We start from the raw sequence: 22,485 nt of genomic DNA, 5'->3' as shown, positions 1-22,485 counted from the left end.
GAAGATAGAAAACGAGACAGGAGACATAGCCCTGAATTATATGGTAAAGGCTTCAGAGACCATGCTATCTCTTCTCTTCCTTGGCATCAATTACCATTGATAGTCTAATGATGCCTATATTCACATCTCCAGTCAGATTTTATCTAGAGCCTCAGGTGATAAAGACAATAGCTGACTGGATTTTTCCATCAAATTACTGTGCAGATGTCTCAAACAACATATTTAAAGCAAATATATTTTCTCCAAACCAACTTTTTATTTAAAATTCCACAGGAAACCCAATCTCCCAGGCTGAAATCCACAATATTTTTTTACACTTCCCACTTTGTTAGATATAATAGGTTTACAATAAAAGTTTTTTTGAAATAAAGAAAGAATGAATTAATAAATTATCATAAAATAGTAGGTATTTTGAATATTTTCTCCTTTGGGATAGATATGTCAATAAAATACTAGTATTTCAATTTAAGATATTTACTAGTATTTTATTTATTTATTTGTTTGTTTGTTTGTTTATTTATTAAGTAAGTGTCAAAGAGGCACAGACAGACTCCCACATGTGCCCAGACATGGCAATACCTGGCAAGCCCCTTATCAGGCGATGCTTTGTGGGTCTGGGTTGCTGCTTCATTGTTCAGCAACTGAGCTAATTTAACACCTGAGGTGAAGCCATAGAGCCATCCTCAGCACCCAGGGCTAACCTTGCTTGAATCATTTCAGTGATGGCTGCGGGAGAAGAGAGGAGAGATAAAGAGAGAGGGGAAGGAAGGGTTGGAGAAGCAGATGGTCACTTCTCCTGTGTGCCTTGACCAGGAATCTAACCTGAGTCTTCTAAACACCAGGCCAACAATCTATCGCTGAGCAGACCGACCAGGGCTCTCACTAGTAATTTAGAGAAATAGATTGTTGAGGTAGATCAGAGAAACACCAAACGAGTGATGTTTTCAGTTATTGTAGGAAAATGGTACAGAAAAAGCACAAATAATATAATTTCTTTTTAAATCAACAGATAACAGTAATGAGGAAGGAATATTTTTTGCAGACATGGAACACATTTGAATTAGTAATTACACTAGTTGGCATCATAGACATAATAGTTCCTGAGGGAATTTTCACTTATTCTACTTTAGACTTGATTGAAATCTTTTTTAAAATTATTGGACTTCTTCGCATACTACGCTTAATAAAGGTAAAGAATTTTAAATCATGCAATTTCAAATTTGACTGTTTCATGAAATGTAAACTGAAATAAGTTAACTAGTTTTATGGCTTCCACTTCTGTTGGGCTGATGTTTATATCTGAAATTTTAGATTCTAATGACAAATTAAGTTTTATAGCATTATATTATAAATATTTAAATTATACACTGGGGAACAATTTTTTTTTATTTTCTGCTGTATGAGATTTTAGAACTGTTTCTATATGTTTCTGCATCACTGACTCCAAATCTGAAATCCGTTTTTTGGTGCATGCTCTAGTTTTGATGCAATTTTAATTTCTTTTTTATAAATAATTTTTCATTTTAATGGGGTGACATCAATAAATCAAGGTACATGTATTCAAAGAAAACATGTCCAGGTTATCTTGTCATTCAATTCTGTTGCATACCCATCACCCAAAGTCAGATTTTCCTCCATCACCTTCTATCTAATTTTCTTTGTGCCCCTCCCCCAACCCCTCCCCCTCTCCCTCCTTTCCTCTCCCCGCCCCTCGTAACCACCACACTCTTGTCCATGTCTCTTAGTCTCATTTTTATGTCCCACCTATGTATGGAGTCATATAGTTTTTAGTTTTTTTGTGATTTACTTATTTCGCTCAGTATAATGTTATCAAGGTCCATCCATGTTGTTGTAAAAGATCCGATGTCATCATTTCTTATGGCTGAGTAGTATTCCATAGTATATATATACCAAAGCTTTTTCATCCACTCGTCCTCTAATGGACACTGGGCTGTTTCCAGATCTTTGCTATTGTGAACAATGCTGCCATAAACATGGGGGTGCATTTCTGCTTTTCAAACAGTGCTATGGTGTTCTTGGGGTATATTCCTAACAGTGGTATGGCTGGGTCCAAAGGCAGTTCAATTTTTAATTTCTTGAGGAATCTCCATACCGTTTTCCACAGTGGCTGCACCAGTCTGCATTCCCACCAACAGTGCAGGAGGGTTCCCTTTTCTCCACCTCCTCGCCAGCATTTATTCTGTGTTGTTTTATTGATGAGCGCCATTCTGACTGGTGTGAGGTGATATCTCATTGTGGTTTTAATTTGCATTTCTCTAATAATTAGTGATGTTGAGCATTTTTTCATATGCCTATTGGCCATCTGTGTGTCCTCTTTGAAGAAGTGTCTATTCATTTCTTTTGCCCATTTTTGGATTGGATTTTTTGTCTTCCTGGTATTAAGTTTTACAAGTTCTTTATAAATTTTGGTTATTAACCCCTTATTAGATGCATTGTCAAATATATTCTCCCATTGTGTAGTTTGTCTTTTTATTCTGTTCTTATTGTCTTTAGCTGTGCAGAAGCTTTTTATTTTAATAAAGTCCCATTTGTTTATCCTGTCTTTTATTTCACTTGCCTGTGGAGACTAATCAGCAAATATATTGCTGTGAGAGATGTCAGAGAGCTTACTGCCTATGTTTTCTTCTAAGATGCTTATGGTTTTACGGCTTACATTTAAGTCTTTTATCCATTTTGAGTTTATTTTTGTGAATGGTGTAAGTTGGTGGTCTAGTTTCATTTTTTTGCAGGTAGCTGTCCAAGTTTCCCAACACCATTTGTTTAAGAGGCTGTCTTTACTCCAATGTATACTCTTACCTCCTTTGTCAAATATCAGTTGTCCATAAAAGTTTGGTTTTATTTCTGGGTTCTCAGTTCTGTTCCATTAATCTATATGCCTGTTCTTATGCCAGTACCAGGCTGTTTTGAGTACAATGGCCTTATAATATAACTTGATAACCGGAAGTGTGATACCTCCCACTTTATTCTTTCTTTTCAAAATTGCTGAGGCTATTCGTGTTCTCTTTTGGTTCCATATAAATTTTTGGAATATGTGTTCTATATCTTTGAAGTAAGTCATTGGTATTTTAATCGGTATTGTGTTGAATTTATAAATTGCTTTGGGTAAAATAGACATTTTAATGATGTTTATTCTTCCTAACCATGAGCATGGAATATGCCTCCACTTGTTTGTATCTTCCCAGATTTCTTTTATCAATGTTTTATAATTTTCTGAGTACAAGTCTTTAATCTCCCTGGTTAAATTTATTCCTAAGTACTTTATTTTTTTGGTTGCAATGGTAAAGGGGATTGATTCCTTAATTTCTCTTTTTGACAGTTCATTGTTAATGTATAAAAATGCCTCTGATTTCTGAGTATTGATTTTATATCCTGTCACCTTGCTGAATTCATTTATCAGGTCTACTAGTTTTTTTACTGTGACTTTAGGGTTTTCTATATACAATATCATATCATCTGCAAATAATGATAGTTTTACTTCTTCTTTTCCAATTTGGATGCCTTTTATTTCTTTTTCTTGTTTGATTGCTGTGGCTCGGACTTCCAGAACTATGTTGAATAAGAGTGGTGAAAGGGAGCACCCCTGCCTTGTTCCTGATCTTAAGGGGATTGCTTTTAATTTTTGCCCATTGAGTATAATATTGGCTATGGGTTTGTCATAGATGGCCTTTATCATGTTGAGGTATGTTCCCTATATTCCCACTTTGCTGAGAGTTTTGATCATGAATGGGTGCTGGATTTTATCAAATGCTTTTTCTGTAACTATTGAAATTATCATGTGGTTTTTCTCCTTCCTTTTGTTTATGTGATGAATCACATTGATTGATTTGTGAATATTGTATCAGCCTTGCCTCCCAAGAATAAATCCCACTTGTTCATGGTGTATGATTTTTTTCATATATTGCTGGATCCAGTTGGCTAATATTTTGTTGAGGATTTTTGCATCTAAATTCATCAGGGATATTGGCCTATAATTTTCTTTTTATGTGTTGTCTTTGCCTGGTTTTGGAATCAGAATTATGCCCGCCTCATAAAAGGAGCTTGGAAGTCTTCCTTCCTCTTGAATTTTTTGAAATAGCTTGAGAAGGATAGGAGTTAGTTCTTCTTTGAATGTTTGGTAGAATTCACTTGTGAAGCCATTAGGCCCAGGACTTTTCTTTTTTGGCAGTTTTTTGATAACTGTTTCAATCTCATTTGTTGTAATTGGTCTGTTTAGGTTTTCTGATTCTTCCAGATTAATTTTTGGAAGATTATATGTTTCAAGGAATTTGTCCATTTTATCTAGGTTGTCTAGTTTTTTGGCATACAGTTCTTCATAGTATTTTCTTACAATATTTTGTATATCTGTTGTGTCAGTTGTTATTTCTCCACTCTTGTTTCTTATTTTATTTATTTGAGTCCTCTTTTTTTTTCTTGGTGAGTCTAGTTCAAGGATCATTGATCTTGTTTACCTTTTCAAAGAACCAGCTCCTGGTTTCATTGATCCTCTGTATTGTTTCTTTAGCCTCTATGTCATTTATTTCTACTCTGATCTTTATTATTTCCTTTCTTCTACTAGGTCTGGGCTTCACTTGCTGTTCTTTTTCTAGTTCTTTTAGATGTAGGGTCAAGTTCTTTATTTGAGCTTTTTCTGGCTTCTTGAGGTATGCCTGTAATGCTATAACTTCCCTCTCAGGACTGCTTTTGCTTTGTCCCATAAATTTTGAGTTGATGTATGCTCATTATCGTTTGTTTCTAGGGATTTTTTAATTTCTTCTTTGATCTCATTGTTTACCCATTTGTTATTTAATAACATGCTATTTAGTTTCCAAGTGTTTGAGCATTTTTCAGTTTTTCTGTTGTGGTTGATTTCTAGTTTAATGCCATTGTGATCAGAGAAAGTGCTCGATATGATTTCAATCTTCTTAAATTTGTTGAGACCGCTTTTGTGCCCTAGCATGTTGTCTATTCTAGAGAATGTACCATGAGTGCTTGAAAAGAATGTATATTCTGCTGTTTTAGGGTGAAAGGTTCTGAAGATATCTATTAAATTGAGTTGATCTAATATGTCCTTTAAGTCTGCTGTTTCTTTGTTAATTTTCTTTCTTGAGGATCTATCTATTGATGTTAATGGGATATTGAAATTCCCTACTATTATAGTATTGCTGTTGATCTCACCCTTTAAATCTATCAACATCTGCTTTATATATGTAGGTGCTCCTATATTAGGTGCGTAGATATTTATAACAGTTATATCTTCCTTTTGGATTGCTCCTTTTATCATTATGTAGTGACCTTCTTTATCTCTAACTATAGTTTTTGTTTTAAAGTCCATTTTCTCTGATATAAGTATTGCTACCCCAACTTTTTTTTCATTTCTTTTGCATGAAATATTTTTTTTTTCCATCCTTTTATCTTCAGTCTATGTGCATCTTTTGATTTAAGGTGTGTCTCTTGTAGACAGCATATGTATGTGTCCTGTTTTCTTATCCACACAGCTACCCTATGTCTTTTGATCAGATCATTTAATCCATTTACATTTAAGGTTATTATTGATATGTAATTGTTTATTGCCATTTTATTCTTTAAAACTATATTCCTCTTTTGCTATATTCTTTTTCTCCTTTGATGTGTTCACAACAGGTCCCTTAGCATTTCTTGCAGCCTTGGTTTGGTTGTAGTGAATTCCTTGAGTTTTGTTTTTTTTTGTCTGTAAAGCTTTTTATTTCTCCTTCAATTTTAAATGATAGCCTTGCTGGATAAAGTAGTCTTGGTTTTAGGCTCTTGTTCTGCATTACTTTGAATATTTCTTGCCATTCCCTTCTGGCCTCAAGTGTTTCTGTTGAGAAGTCAGATTTCATCCTTGCCCTGGCCGGTTGGCTCAGTGGTAGAGCGTCAGCCTGGCGTGCAGAAGTCCCAGGTTCGATTCCCGGCCAGGGCACACAGGAGAAGTGCCCATCTGCTTCTCCACCCCTCCCCCTCTCCTTCCTCACTGTCTCTCTCTTCCCCTCCTGCAGCGAGGCTCCATTGGAGCAAAGATGGCCCAGGCGCTGGGGATGGCTCCTTGGCTTCTGCCCCAGGCGCAAGAGTGGCTCTGGTCACAACAGAGCGACACCCCGGAGGGGCAGAGCATCGCCCCCTGGTGGGCAGAGCGTTGCCCCTGGTGGGCGTGCCGGGTGGATCCCGGTCGGGTGCATGCGGGAGTCTGTCTAACTGTCTCTCCCCGTTTCCAGCTTCAGAAAAAAAAAAAAAAAGAAGTCATCCTTATGGGGACTCCTTTGTAGGTGATATTCTTTTTTTCTCTAGCAGCTTTTAATATTTTCTCTTTATCACTTAGCTTTGGTATTCTAATTATGATGTGTCTTGGTGTTGATTTCTTTGGGTTTCTCCTTAATGGAGTTCTCTGTGCTTCCTGAACATGTGAGATGTTTTCCTGCCTTAATTGAGGGAAGTTTTCAGCTATGATATGCTTGAACAAAGTTTCTATCCCTTGATCTTTTTCTTCTTCTTCAGGAACCCCTATGATGCGGATATTATTTCTCTTCATGTTGTCACAGAGCTCTCTAAGAGTTTCCTCAGACTTTTTGAGTCGCTATTCTTTTTTCTGCTCTGCTTCCATGCCTATATTTATTGTGTCCTCTAACTCACTGATTCGATTCTTCGCTTCATCCATTCTGCTTAATTCCTTCCATTTTGTTCTTTATTTCAGATATTGTATTTGTTATTTCTGACTGATTCTTTTTTATTATTTCAATGTCCTTTTTTATATTTGCTATCTCTTTATTTAGGTTTTTGTAATGACCATCTATTGTTGTTCTAATATCTTTGAGCATCCTAACAATCGTTATTTTAAACTCTGCATCTGGTAATTTGGTTATATCTGATTCATTTAGGTCCTTTTCTGGGGATTTCTCTTGGTTTATTTGTGTTGCATTTCTCTGCCTCCGCATTTTCTCTGTGTAAAGGAAGGTTTTGGCCCCTGGAGTACACTGGTTGTGGCCTCTGTTCCCTAGGTATGGTCTGCCTTCAGGCCCGCCACCCCCTCTTCTGTTGCTGCCTAGGGCTTTGGGGTTTGGGCATTGCCTGTGCCTGCCCACTGGGGCTGTTGCTGTGGTTCCACCTCTCCTTCACAGGAGTGGCTGTGCTCACATGCTCGGGTGCACAAGCCTTGGTGGCAATGGCATTTGCCCCGCTGCTGTGGGTGGTGTTATGCTCAGTCCCGAGGGCAGTGGCAAGCACCTTTGCTCAGCTGCGGGTCTCTGCCTGTTTCCAGGCTTTTGCCTTGCCCTTGTAGGAGGAGTCTGCTCGTGGAACAACTGCTAACCTTGGCTCTACTGGCTGGGCAGGACTGTGTGCCCATGCTCAGATCAGTAGCAGAACTCCACCTGTTCTGGGCTTTTGGCTCCACCCCTGTGGGAGGAGCCAGCTCCCAAGTCAGGCCACAAGCCTCGGTTCCACGGGTGGGGCAAGGCTGTGCTCCTGCACCCTTGCTCAAGGGCTGGTCTCCACTACTTCTTGGGTTCCCGCCCTTCTTCCGCAGGCTGGATTACAGACTGCCGGCAGCTGGGCTTGACCACTTTTGCACACCCCCTCCTCCCAGCCGGGCAAGACTGAGTTCACATGTGAGCCCAGTGGCAGCCAGCAGGCTTCCACCCCTGCCAACAGAACTTTGCCTCTGCGTCCCGCTGCTGCCCACCCTCCAGCAAGCCCTCAGCATGTGTGGTGCGGGCACTGCAGCTCAGACCCTAAGGCTCACTACTGTAGCCCTGAAAGCTCCCTCCTTCTAAGCAACTCTGCTGTCACTGCCACGAGGGAGCTTGTTTGGCTGCTGTCCTGCTTCGCTTTGCTTCCCTTTGCTGGTATTGCTGTTTCTAGGGGAAATATTCACTTCAGATTAGAGTGGCTGTCTCCCAAAATGTTTCTCCTTGTGCCTCCTAGATTACATTCTCTTCCTGCTACTCTGGTATTCTCCTCTCTCCCCATCCCCTGGAGCCCTGTGTGGGTGGTTGTGAGAGAGATTTTTCTGTGCGGTCCCTTTAAGAAGAATCCTGGGTCTGAGAAATCAGACTCTTTCTCACAAACAGTATCCTGACTTATTTCCAGCTAAATACTATCCTTACACCCTTTCTGGGCTCTGGGGCTGCAGGTTGGAGCTTTGTTCCTGGGGCTCAGGACCCTCCCCTCTCTGCTAAACTCACTTCCTGCCATGTGAGTCTCTTCTGGCTGCCATTTGCTCCAGGGAGCTAGGCAGCCCTCTCTGCATTTCTGCTTTTCCTACCAGTCTCGGTGTGGCTTCTTTGGTGTTCCTTGGTTGAAGAGTCCTCTTAGTTTAGTCCAAAGTTGGTTTTTCCAGTTGATAGTTCTTAAAATTAGTTTGTAATCCACTTTGGATCTGGGAGGTACATGTTGGTATGTCCACCTACTCCAGCACCATCTTGTCTTCCCTTAATTTCTTTTTGTTACACTTAATGGCATACATTGGTTTTTAAATTGGCTTTAAAGGGCAATGACTCTTGCACTGAACATAACCACAAGGCGATTAATATTTTACAAACATCACTTTTACATAATTGTAGTTGTTTTTAAATTTAAAAAATTATTATCTGATAAAAACACCCTCTTATTTTGGTTTAAGATTGAGTCATGGCTTCTTTGAGTAAGCGTAAATATAAGAATAGTCCTGACACATTCTGTTGTTATATATATGGCTGTTACACACTTCACCATCAAAGGCACAATATTTCATCATTTGTGACAGTGCATATATTGACTATTTTCAAGTTCCCCTTGGCGATCAAGACAAGAATTTGGCTCCTTGTATTGTTTGTCATAATTCTGAGGAAATGCTTCATGACTGGACAAAAGGAAAACGCAAAGCAATGCCTTTTTGGTATTTCCATGGTTTGGCGTGAACCTAAGGACCACACCAGTGACTGTTATTTTTGTCTGATCCATACAAAGGGCATTGGCAAGGAAAAAACGGCATATGATTTCATACCCTAATATTCCTTCAGCAATACAACCTATCCCACACTCTGAGACACTTCCAGTTCCAGTTTTCAATGGTTTTATTTATTCTAAGGATGAAGAAAGTGAACATGATGATCAAGTGCACTTTGATAAGATGCATGAGAAAATGGTTGTAGAATCTGAAGGGTCTTCTTCTAATGCCAAGCAGTCATTAACCCCTCAGTAGTTTAGCCAACCTGAATTGAATGACTTAGTAAGAGATTTGGGCCTATCAAAGCAGCTGAGTTATTAGCCTCCAGGCTTCAAGAAAAGAATGTATTTCACTGGTCAGCTAAAGTATCACATTTCAAGAAGCATAAACAAATTTGTGTGAACTTTTTTTCCGAAGACAAACAGTTTGTTTACTGTCATGATATTAGTAGTCTTCTAAGCCAGCTAGGTATTACCACTTACAGTCCAACAGAATGGTGGCTATTTCTTGACAGCTCTAAATGGAGTCTGAAATGTGTTCTCCTACACAATGGTAATGTTTAGGCAGGCTTCCAATTGGTTATTCAACTCATCTGCGAGAAGATTATAATGACATAAAAATTGTCCTCAACTTTCTGAAGTATGAGGAGCATAACTGGATCATTTGTATGGATCTTAAAATGGTAAATTTCCTGCTAGGACAACACAGAGGTTTCACGAAGTATCCTTGCTTTCTGTGTTTCTGTGACAGCCGAGCTCAGGAGAAACAGTGGACACAGAAGTAGTGGCCGAAATGTGAAGCCCTGGCAGTAGGGATGCAAAATATTGTGAATGAACCTGTAGTTAAACAAGACAGGATCATTTTCCCCCCCACTTCACATCAAACTTGGCTTAATGAAGCAGTTTGTTCAGGCTTTGAATAGAGAAAGTGAATGCTTTCAGCGTATTATTTCTGCTTTTCCTGCCTTGTCTTTCAAGAAGAAAAAAGCAGGTGTGTTCGATGGACCTCAAATTCAAACCCTCATATGTGATGAAGAATTTTCCAGGAAAATGAATAAGAAGGAGAATTCTAGCAGCATGGCAGTCTTTTGTGGCAGTTACAAAGAATTTCTTTGGCAACAAAAAAGCAGAAAACTATAAACTTCTAGTTCAAAGATTGCTGTTGGCTTTCCACGACATTGGATGTAACATGAGCCTTAAGATTCACTTCCTGAACAGTCACCTTGATAAGTTTCCCCAAAAATCTTGAAGCTGTTAGTGATGAGCAGACTACTGATGCAGCATCAAACGCGATTGTTCTCAACAACTATACAAACACAAGAGCTACAAACAGAAAATTTTGCCTGAATAGAATTTAAATAAGCTTTGTGCAAATTTTATGATTACAATAAGTGTTTTAATATGTGCTATTTCAAAATTGTGGACCATTTCTGATACAATCATATATTTTAGTGTATTTACTGCATTTATAAATTATTATATTTTCACAAAGATGATGCTCAAGAAGACATTCTACTTCATTATGTTAAACTAAATGTTTAAAATTTTACAATAAGATGAAAACCTAATATCTTGAATTTCAAAACAAACTTTAGCTTACAGAGAAAAACTAATGTCAGATTTGAGATCAGCACACTCGAATTAGGTAAGAACGTGTTTTTGTGGCTGTAACAAAAATTTTGTTCCCCAGTTATATTAGAAATTCATTAAAACATGATGTAGAAAAGCTCATCATAGTTGGTTTTTTAAAATTTATTTTAATTTATTATGTTTACATAGATTCTAATGTTGCCCCAAATGAATCCCCACTCCTCCATATTCCCTTCAATATCTCCTTTGTCCTTCTCCCCCCTAGCACCCTCCCCTCTTCCCTTCAATTTTATCCCATCCTATCATCCCCTTTCCCTCTGTTCTCTTTTCCTCTGGTCCCTTTGATCTCTCCACTGTCGCAATTTCATTTCTCAGTTCACATTGTTCATTCTATTCCTCAAATAAGTGAGGTCATATGATATTTTTCTTTTTCTGCCTGGCTTATTTCACTTAACATAATAGTTTGCAGGTCCATCCATGTTCTTGCAAAACGTAAGATTTCCTTTATTTTCAGGACCCCATAGTATTCCATTGTATAAATATATATGTACCACTGTTTTTTAATCCACTCTTCCACTGAGGGACACTTGGGCTGTTTCCAGATCTTTGCTATTGTGAACAATGCTGCCATAAACATGGGGGTGCATTTCTCCTTTTCAAACAGTGCTATGGTATTCTTGAGGTATATTCCTAAAAGTGGTATAGCTGGGTCAAAAGGCAGATCAATTTTTAATTTTTTGAGGAATCTCCATACTGTTTTCCACAGTGGCTGCACCAGTCTGCATTTCCACCAGCAGTGCAGGAGGGTTCCCTTTTCTCCACATCCTTGCCAATACTTATTCTATGTTATTTTGTTGATGAGTGCCATTCTAAATGATGTGAGGTAATATCTCATTGTGGTTTTAATTTGCATTTCTCTAATGATTAGTGATGTTGAGCATTTTTTCATATGCCTATTGGCCATCTGTATGTCCTCTTTGGAGAAGTGTCTATTCCCTTGTTTTGCCCATTTTTGATTGGATTATTTATCATCCTTGTGTTGAGTTTTACAAGTTCTTTATAAATTTTGGTTATTAACCCCTTATCAGATGTATTGTCGAATATGTTCTCCCATTGTGTAGTTTGTCTTTTTATTCTGTTCTTGTCTTTAGCTGTGCAAAAGCTTTTTAGTTTGCTATAGTCCCATTTGTTTATCCTGTCTTTTATTTCACTTGCCCATGGAGATAAATCAGCAAATATTATCTATTGCTGTGAGAGATGTCATAGAGCAGCGGTTCTCATCCTGTGGCTTTAGGCAACCCCTGTGTTTTGGTCGTTCGACCCCCACTGGGGTCACGACCCACAGGTTGAGAACCACTGTCGTAGAGCTTACTGCCTATGTTTTCTTCTAAGATGTTTATGGTTTCACGGCTTACATTTAAGTCTTCTATCCATTTTTAGTTTATTTTTGTGAATAGTGTAAGTTGGTGATCTAGTTTCATTTTTTTGCAGGTAGCTGTCCAAGTTTCCCAACACCATTTGTTGAAGAGGCTGTCTTTACTCCATTGTATGCTCTTACCTCCTTTGTCAAATATCAGTTGTCCATAGAACTGTGGGTTTATTTCTGGGTTCTCTGTTCTGTTCATTGATCTATATGCCTGTTCTTATGCCAGTACCAAGCTGTTTTGAGTACAATGGCCATGTAGTATAACTTGATATCAGGAAGTGTGATACCTCCCACTTTATTCTTCCTTTTCAAGATTGCTGAGGCTATTCTTGTTCTTTTTTGGTTCCATATAAATTTTTGGAATATATGTTCTATATCTTTGAAGTATGTCTGGTATTTTAATTGGTATTGCATTGAATTTATAAATTGCTTTGGGTAATATAGACATGTTAATGATTTTTATTCTTCCTAACCATGACCACAGTATATGCTTCTACTTGTTTATATCTTCCTTAATTTTTTTTATCAGTGTTTTATAATTTTCTGAGTACAAGTCTTTAATCTCCTTGGTTAAATTTACTCCTATGTACCTTATTTTTTTGGTTGCAATAGTGAAGGAAATTGTTTCCTTCATTTCTCTTTCTGACAGTTCATTGTTGGTATATAAAAATGCCTCTGATTTCTGTGTATTAATTTTATATCCTGCCACCTTGAGAATTCATTTATCAGGTCCAGTAGATTTTGTTTTTGTTTTTAATTTTTTTTTGCTTCTCCTGCGTGCCCTGGCCGGTAATCAAACTTGGGACTCCTGCATGCCAGGCCAACGCTCTATCACTGAACCAACCTGCCAGGGCCTTCCAGTAGTTTTTTGACTGAGACTTTAGGGTTTCTATATACTGTATCATATCACCTACAAATAATGATCGTTTTACTTCTTCCTTTCCAATTTGAATGCCTTTTATTTCTTCTTCTTGTCTGATTGCTGTGGCTAGGACTTCCAGAACTAGGTTGAATAAGAGTGGTGAAAGGGGGCACCCCTGCCTTTTTTCTGATCTTAAAGGGATTGCTTTTAACTTTTGCCCATTGAGTATGATGTTGGCTGTGGGTTTGTCATAGATGGCCCTTATCGTGTTCAGATATGTTCCTTGTATTTTACTACTTTGCTGAGAGTTGTGATCATGAATGGGTGCTAGATTTTATCAAATGCTTTTTCTGCATCTATTGAAATTATCATGTGGTTTTTCTCCTTCCTTTGTTTATGTGATAAATCACATTGATTGACTTGTGAATATTGTACCAGCCTTGCCTTCCCAGAATAAATCTCATTTGATCATGGTGTATGACTTTTTTCCATATATTGTTAGATCCAGTTGGCTAATATTTTGTTGAGGATTTTAGAATCTAGATTCATCAGGGATATTGGCATATAATTTTCTTTTTTTGTGTTGTCTTTGCCTGGTTTTGGAATCAGAATTATTCTCACCTCATAAAAGGAGCTTGGAAGTCTTCCTTCCCTTGGAATTTTTTGAAATAGCTTGAGAAGAATAGGAGTTAGTTCTTCTTTGAATATTTGGTAGAATTCACTTGTGAAGCCATCAGCCCCACCCTTTTGTTTGTTCATAGTTTTTTGATAACTGTTTCGATCTCATTTGTTGTAATCAGTCTGTTTAGGTTTTCGGATTCTTCCAGATTGATTTTTAAAATACAGTGTGTCTGTAAAGTCATGGTACACTTTTGACTGGTCACAGGAAAGCAACAAAAGATGATAGAAATGTGAAATCTGCACCAAATAAAAGGAAAACTCTCTTAGTTTCATACCTATTCAGTGCAGTTCAATGTGGGCTCACGCACAGATTTTTTAGGGCTCCTTAGGTAATTATCCTGTATAGCCTCTATAGACTCGTCACTGACTGATGGCCTACCAGAACGGGGTTTCTCCACCAAACTGCCGGTTTCCTTCAACTGCTTATCCCACTGAGTAATGTTATTCTTATGTGTTGGTGCTTTGTTATAAATGTGCTGATATTCATGTTGCTCTTTGGTCACGGATTCAAATTTAGCGAGCCACAGAACACACTGAAGTTTCCTCTGTACTGTCCACATCTCAACTGGCATGGCCGTGGGCTGCTCCGGTGTATACACAGTGTTACGTCATCATCTGCACAGGCTCACATGCTGCCACATCATCCTACAGAAACTGGGAGCGTTTTCCTTATATTTGATGCAGATTTCACATTTCTATCATCTTTTGTTGCTTTCCTGTGACCAGTCAAATGTGCACCATGACTTTATGGACACACCATATTATATGTTTCAAGGAATTTGTCCATTTCATCTAGGTTGTCTGATTTTTTGGCATACAGTTCTTCATAGTATTTTCTTACGATCCTTTGTATTTCTGTTGTGTAAGTTGTTATTTCTCCACTCTCATTTCTAATTTTATTTATTTAAGTCCTCTCTCTTTTCTTCTTATTGAGTCTGGCTAAAGGTTCATTGATCTTGTTTAGCTTTTCAAGGAACCAGCTTCTTGTTTCATTGATCCTGTGTATTGTTTCTTTAGCCTCTATGTCATTTATTTCTGCTCTGATCTTTATTATTTCCTTCCTTCTACTCGGTCTGGGCTTTACTTGCTGTTCTTTTTCTAGTTCTTTTAGATGCAGGGTTAAGTGGTTTTTTTGAGCTTTTTCTGGCTTCTTAAGATATGCCTGTAATGGTATGAACTTCTCTCTCAGTACTGCTTTTGCTGTCTCCCATAAGTTTTGCATTGTTGTATGCTTATTATAATTCATTTCTAGGATTTTTTTTATTTCTTCTTTGATCTCATTGTTTACCCATTCATTATTTAATAACATGCTATTTAGTTTCTAAGTGTTTGAGTATTTTTCAGTTTTTCTGTTGTAGTGGATTTCTAGTTTCATGTCATTGTGATCAGAGAAAATGCTTAATATGCTTTCAATCTTCTTAAATTTCTTGAGACTGTTTTTGTGCTCTAACATGTGGTCTATCCTAGAGAATGTACCATGAGCACTTGAAAAGAATGTATATTCTGCTGTTTTAGGGTGAAAGGTTCTAAAGACATCTATTAAATCGAGTTGATCTAGTGTGTCCTTTAAGTCTGCTGTTTCTTTATTAATTTTCTTCCTTGAGGATCTGTCTTGTGATGTTAGTGGGGTATTGAAATCCCCTACTATTATGGTATTGTTGTTGATTTTGCCCTTTATATCTATCAAAGTCTGCTTTATATATTTAGGTGCTTTTATATTAGGTGCATTGATATTTATAATGGTTATATCTTCCTGTTGTGTTGCTCCCTTTATCATTATGTAGTGATCTTCTTTGTCTCTTACTATAGCCTTTGTTTTAAAGACCATTTTGTCTGATATAAGTATTGCTACCCCAGTTTTTTTTCATTTCCATTTGCTTGAAATATTTTTCCATCCTTCTACCTTCAGACTATTTGCATCTTTTGTTTGAAGGTGTGTCTCTTGTAAACAACATGTGTATGTGTCCTGTTTTCTTATCCAGGCTGCTACTCTATCTTTGATTGGATCATTTAATCCATTTACATTTAAGTTATTATTGATATGTAGTTGTTTATTTGCCATTTTATTCTTTAAAGCTGTATTCCTTTTTAGCTATATTCTTTCCCCCCTTTGTTCTGTTTACAACAGGTCCCTTAACATTTCTTGCAGCATTGGTTTGGTTTTAGTGAATTCCTTGAGTTGTTTTTTTGTTTGTTTGTTTGTTTGTTTGTTTTTTGTCTAGGTAGCTTTTTATTTCTTCTTCAATTTTAAATAATAGCCTTGCTGGATAAAGTAGTCTTGGTTGTAGGCTCTTGTTCTGCATTACTTTGAATATTTCTTGCCATTCCCTTCTGGCTTCAAGTGTTTCTGTTGAGAAGTCTCATGTCATTCTTATGGGGGCTCCTTTGTAGTTGATAACCTTTTTTCCTCTAGCAGCTTTTGATATTTTCTCTTTATCACTTAGCTTTGGTATTTTAATTATGATGTGTCTTGGTGTAGATTTCTTTGGGTTCCTCCTTAATGGAATTCTCTATGCTTCTTGAACTTGTATGACTTTTTCCTGCATTAATTTAGGAAGTTTTCAGCTATGATACTTTTTGAGTCTTTTTTTTTCTGCTTTGCTTCTGTGCCTTCATTTATCTTGTCCTCTAACTCACTGATTTGATCCTCAACTTTATCCTTCTTGCTTTTAATTCTTTGCATTGTAATCTTTATATCTGATATTCTATTTGTCATTTCTGACTGATTCTTTTTTATTATTTCAATGTCCTTTTTAATATTTGCTATCTCTTTATTTAGGTGTTATAATGACAATCTATTGTTGTTCTAAGATCTTTGAGCACCCTAACAATAATTATTTTAAACTCTGCATCTGGTAATTTGGTTATATCTGATCATTCAGGTCCTTTTCTGGAAATTTCTCTTGATTCATTTGTGTTGCATTTCTCTTCTTCCCATTTTGTCTATGTATAAGAAGGTTTTGGCCACTGGAGTCCAATGAGTGGGGCCTCTGTGTTACCTAGGCATGGTCTGTCTGCAGGCCCGCCACCCCCTCTGCTGCTGCTACCTAGGGCATTTGGGTATGGGCATTGCCATGCCGGCCTGCTGCAGTTGTCACTGCAATTTCCACCTCTCCTCCATGGGAGGGGTTGTGATCACGTGCCCGGGTCTACAAGCCTCAGAGGCCTCGGCCTTTGCCCTGCCCCCACAGGTGGTGTTATGCCCGTGCTGGAGCCACAAGCCTCAGCCCCAAATGCAGGGGTGAGTACCTTTGCTCAGTAATGGGACTCTGCCTGTTCTGGGCTTTCACTCCACCCCTGTGGGAGGAGCCAGCTTGCTCATTGGGCTGCAAGCCTCAGTTCCGTGGATTGGGTGAGGCTGCGTGCCTGCACCCTTGCCCAGCAGTGGGTCTCCATCTGTTCCAGGGATCCCGCCCTTCCCCCACAGGCAGGATTGCAGACAGGCCCACAGCTGGGCCTGACTACTTTTGTGCATCCCCTCCTCCTCTACTGGGCAAGACTGAGCACATGCCTGGGCCTCAGTCATGGCCAGTCAGCTTCTGCCCTTACCAACAGAACTGTGCTTCTGCATTCTGTTTCTGCCTTCCCTCCGGCAAGCCCTCAGCCCTGTGGGTGGAGGTGCTGCAACTCAGACCCCAACACTTCATACTGTAGTCTTGAAAGCTCCCTCCTTCTAAGCGACTCTACTCTGAGTGCCATGGGAGATCTTGTTTGGCTGGTGTCCTGCTTCCCTTTGCTGGTATTGCTGTTTCCAAGGTAATATTCACTTCAGATTTGGGGAGTGACTCAGCCCAGGGGTTATGGTGGTTGTCCCTCAAAGTGTTTCTCCCTGTGCTTCCTAGATTACACTCTCTTTCTCCTGCTCCAGTCCTTTCCTCTCTCCCCATCCCCTGGAGCCCCAGGTGAGTGGTTGTGAAAGAGGTTTTTCTGTGCAGTCCCTTTAAGAAGAATCCTGGATCTGAGAAATCTGTCTCTTTCTCACAAATAGTATCCTGACTTGTTTCGCAGCTAAATACTGTCCATATGCCTCTTCTAGGCTCTGGGGCTGCAGGCTGGAGATTTGTTCCTGGGGCTTAGGACCCTCCCCTCTCTGCTAAACTCACTTCCCACCATTCGAGTCTCGCTGGGCTGCCGTTTGCTCTGGGGAACTGGGCAACCCTCTCTGCATTTCTGCTTTTCCACCAGTCTCGGTGTGGCTTCTTTGGTGTTCCTTGGTTGAAGAGTCCTCTTAGTTTAGTCCAAAGTTGGTTTTTTCAGATGATGGTTCTTAAAATTAAGTTGTAATCCACTTTGGTTCTGGGAAGTGGAAGTTGGTACCTCCACCTACTCCATCACCATCTTGCTGCTCTCCCATCGTAATGTTTTTTAGAACAGAAAGCACAAGAAAAATTCCATATTAATATAAATACAAATTAACCCCAAAGTAATATTTATTATTATAGATGCCTGGAATAAAAGATGGAAATTTATAACAACAAAAAATAACCATGCATGTCACACATGGTGACAAAACAAATAATACACATTCATTAAAATCAAGAAACCAAAATATACATTTGTGTTACATAAATGTATAGTATTACAGAATCACAGCATCAAAAATTACCTTTGACTATTATTACATCTTTCTATAACAAATATAATGGGTAGTTATTTTCTATCTAATTATTTCAATGACATAAAACTCCATCTATTACAAAGGATATGAAATATATATATATATTTGTGTATATATGAATATAGATATTCTTTCTCTGCCCCTTTCTCTATTTATGCACAAACAAGACACATGTGTTCATATATAAGCACTGTGGGTGATACAAAACTAAATAAAGTATAGTTCATCTAGAGATAAAGCTAATAGAATCTTGAGATTTAAAACTTTCTTACAGATATTTAAAAACAAATTTACTACTGAGAGGCATAAACCAGCCAGGTCTAAAAGTATGCAATTAGGTACCCTGGCCAAGTAGCTCACTTGGTTTGAACATTGTCCTGATACACCAAGGTTGTGGTTTTGATCCCTGGTCAGGGCACACATAAGAATCAACCAACGAATGCATAAATAAGTGGAACAATGAATCAGTGTTGCTCTCTCTCTCTCTCTCCCTTCTTCTCTCTAAAATTAATAAATAAATAAAAATTTTAAAGTGTACAACTAGTAGCCTTTCTCTCTTTAGTATTATATGAGATTAAATAATGCTAGTGTGCATTTTGAAGTGAGGAAGACAAGTCTAGTGTATTCCAGTGACTAGTTAATTCTTTATGATTGAAAGATGTACAGAGTCAGCTAATTATTTTCTTCTTTTTTTTTTAAGTAAGAGGAGGGGAGATAGAGGAACAGACTCTTTTATGAGCCCTGATTGGGATCCACCCAGAAACCCCCATCTGGGACTTACACTCAAATTAACCACGCTATTCTCAACACCCAGGGCTCACACTAAAACTAATCGAGCCATTGGCTGTGAGAGAGGAAGAGAGAGAGAGAAGGAGGGGAGGGTGGGAGAAAAAACAGATGGTCACTTCTCTTGTGTGCCCTGACCCAGAATCAAACCCAGAACATTCACATGCTAGAGCAACACTTTATCCACTGAACAAACCAGCTAGGGCCCCAAATATTTTAAATAAAGGAATTAGTAAGACACCTAAGAAAAGTTTGTTTATTTATTCAAGAAATTCAACCCTTATCTTTTTTTTAATTTATTCATTTTTAGAGAGGAGAGAGAGAGGGAGAGAGAGAGAGAGGACAGAGAGACAGAGAGAGAGAAGGGTGGAAGAGCTGGAAGAACCAACTCCCATATGTGCCTTGACCAGGCAAGCCCAGGGTTTTGAACCGGTGACCTCAGCATTTCCAGGTCGATGCTTTATCCACTGTACTACCACAGGTCAGGCTCAACCCTTATCTTATGTCAAATGTAAACCCTTGAAATACAAAGACAAATTAGATATAGTCTCTGCCCCAGCCAGCTTACTGAAGGAAGGAGACAAGTAATCTATCTAGATATTTCAATATTATGGTAGGGTAAGTACAAAATTGTAGTATGTACAGAATGCTAGTGAAATATAAAATACTTCCCTTACTCGTTAATATTTGAACTGAAGATTCAAGATTGAAAGATAAGCTTTTTCAGGATTAATGACAGGTAGTTGGAAGGTAGAAAATGAAGATTATAAAGCATAAACAGGAAAACAGGAAACAGCCAATGTTGTCAAAGTTAAAGGACTACATAATGGTAACAGATAACCTTGAGACTTAATTCTCAGCAAAGAAATAATAAGAAATTAATTGTGGGGTCAAAGAGGGAGTATAATTGTGGTAGGCTTGAACCCAAATGATCCATCTAGTAAGAAGTTTAGTAGATTAAGCAGGTAAAAGTAGCAATACTTTCTAGACAGTTACTTTATATGTAAGCTCAGAAAAGATTGATTTCATTGTTTTCCAAGAATACAAACAAGTTAAAAATAGCATCCAATTCTCTATACGGAAAATAAGTAAAGAATAAAGCAATAACTTCACATAGGTGCCCAACAATATTAGATATAAGGAAATAGCTCTATCCATGAAGTTATAAAGATACCATGAATACAGTAGGAAGAACCTTGGCAGATTTCTATAGTTACTATTGAGAGCATGTTATTTCTTAATATTATCTATTTTAGTTAACCTAATCAACATATAATAAACTAAAATTTGTACAACTTATATTAAATAGTAGTCCTGTTTTTTTCAGCTTGTAGCACCAAAGTTGCTGCAATTTATAGATGAAAGGATGAGTCTTCAGCTGTCCTTTAGGTATGCTATACTAAAAGGATATATTCAAGGTGAAACAGACATATTGAGTATAATTGATCAGATTTCAAGTTCTGAACGGGTTAAACAGGTAAGAAAAAGTAAATACTAAGAAAGTGGTTTATTTTTCCCATCCCTCAGTTGCCCTCACCCATCATATCCTCTATCTACATATGTAGATATGCTCTTTGATCCCTGGTTTGTGAGGTAGTTTTTGTAAAAAACTTAATCTAGTCTACATTTAGATTACTGAAATGTGTCTTTACTAAAATATCTGTGCCAGATTGGCAAGTCACAGGGCTCTTGGGACATACCTTTCAGTCTTTGTAGAGGCAATAGTGAAACCCATGTGCAGTGGTCTATTCCCTCTCTGTGCAAGTTCGAGGACACATCAGGCTTCGCATACAGCAATACTGGAGATGGGAAGTAATGGCATATTGAGCAAATACAGCTTCCTCATAATGCACACAGTTTCCTTCTATTTCTCTCTATCCCTGATTTTCCCACAGTAAATTGTAAAAGAAGTAAAAGATGGGGATCTGGCAAATGGAAAGAAGTAACAATAACTCATCCAGAGGGAAAACTTTGTCTAATTCCTCTTTACTCAGAGGAGAAACAATGAAGCCAAGAGAGTTGAAATAATTATGCCCCCAAAACACATAACTAGTAAACAACAAAGAGAATTCTAGGACCTAACTTTTAGCTTTTATATTTCCTTTTCTCTGTTGAGGCATATTTACACTGATGTGGGCACACAAGTTTGTCAGCTATGTCAGAAATGAAATATTTACCATTCAGGGCAATTTAGAACATTTGGATGCTTTGTTACATGCCCAAAGCTTTGTATTTGAGAATATTGATTCAATACAGGGTGTGTGTGTGTGTGGGGGGGGGGCAAACGTAGGCTCACAGTTTTGGGTATGTGAAACAAAATTTATTCTCGTATTATTATTATTTATTAAATACTGTGTTAGTTTTCAGAACAACAGGAAACCTATGCCTTACCCTGTGTGTAGTGGAACACAAAAAGCAGTAGTATCTGTTTTTCCTTCACCACCTGTAACTTTAGAACCACTTTCCTAAATTTTATTACTTTTACTAACCACTCATGTTTAGCACTGCAGTTTGAGGATACACAATAAAAATACAAAAGGACTTGAACCTCTAAGACATTGTCCGCTTTTTGTCCTCATTTTTGCTCACACATAGCTTGGCCAAATCTAACTCACTTAAAGTTGAAATAGACCACTATGTCCCAAATTTGGAGGTTGTCATAAAGTTGAATGGCAAGGTACCTACTATGCCCATATTTTTCAGAATCAATAGTATCCTAAAGCAAGTTACTTTAAAAGACAATGTATGACTCACCTTCAGGCCTTTCCAAATCAACCACGGTGATGCCATTTGTCCTCTCCGCCACTCTTGCTGGAGCAAAATAAAATTCATTGCATAAAACTCAGTTCTAATCTCTGAAAAGATCTTTTTTCTTTAATTATTAGTTTAACTTAAAAACCCATCAGTTAAAAGTGTTAAGACATTTTATAACGGTTTGTTTTCCAATGGGGATAATGTTTCTTTTGTTTTATAGATGTTACTAAGGAGGATAACAAGGAATATGGTAAATGCTATGAAAGAGCTGGGTAGGTACCTCTCATCCTAAAGGTTCATGATCATCTCTTATCATCACTACTTCAGAGAGACAATGGTTTTGATAACTAAACTTATCTTTGAAGGAACCTACTTGCTACTAATAATAAAATAGATAGCCTCAACAATCAATATAATTCATATTTTTGGCTGGACCAAATAATATAACGTTACCTCTAGGAACTTGTTTTCTCTGCCTTATGCCACATTGCAGGCCTTTCAATATCTGTTTAAAGAAACCACATTTGCTTGGCATGATCAAACATGTTATTATCACCTTATAAACTCTGTTTTCTTCCAAACCAGAAGTGTGCATATCTTCCTGAGCACCAAAAGGCAAAAAGTTATTTTTTTTTCTCCCACTTGTCACAGAGCTGCCATCTGAGAGTTTAGGTTTTAGAAAGACTTGAAATTAGAGCAGAGTCTGGCAGACTTCTGTTGTTGCTTCTGGTAGGCTCAATGCCCTAACAGAGCAATCGCTGATTCTCTGAATCATGCCTGGTTGTTCTCCTAGTGCAGGACAAATCTGAGGAGAAGGGTGGGCAACAAAAG

At 38.0% G+C, this 22,485-nt stretch overlaps 1 protein-coding gene across 1 annotated transcript in view; it reads left to right on the top strand.

The window, feature by feature from the left end:
* The window catches only part of SLC9C1 (solute carrier family 9 member C1), a 119,848-nt gene that overhangs the window by 75,100 nt on the left and 22,263 nt on the right, over positions 1-22,485 (top strand). The window contains exons 16-18 of the mRNA XM_066240806.1: positions 1,010-1,189; positions 20,228-20,377; positions 21,875-21,926. Coding sequence (XP_066096903.1) covers positions 1,010-1,189; positions 20,228-20,377; positions 21,875-21,926 — 382 coding nt within the window. The remainder of the gene's footprint in view (positions 1-1,009; positions 1,190-20,227; positions 20,378-21,874; positions 21,927-22,485) is intronic.

This window comes from Saccopteryx bilineata, chromosome 8 (genome assembly GCF_036850765.1).
Source record: "Saccopteryx bilineata isolate mSacBil1 chromosome 8, mSacBil1_pri_phased_curated, whole genome shotgun sequence".
Classification (NCBI taxonomy): domain Eukaryota; kingdom Metazoa; phylum Chordata; class Mammalia; order Chiroptera; family Emballonuridae; genus Saccopteryx; species Saccopteryx bilineata.
The sequence above is the reverse complement of the archived record's forward strand: the minus strand, read 5'-3'. Positions and strand labels throughout refer to the sequence as shown.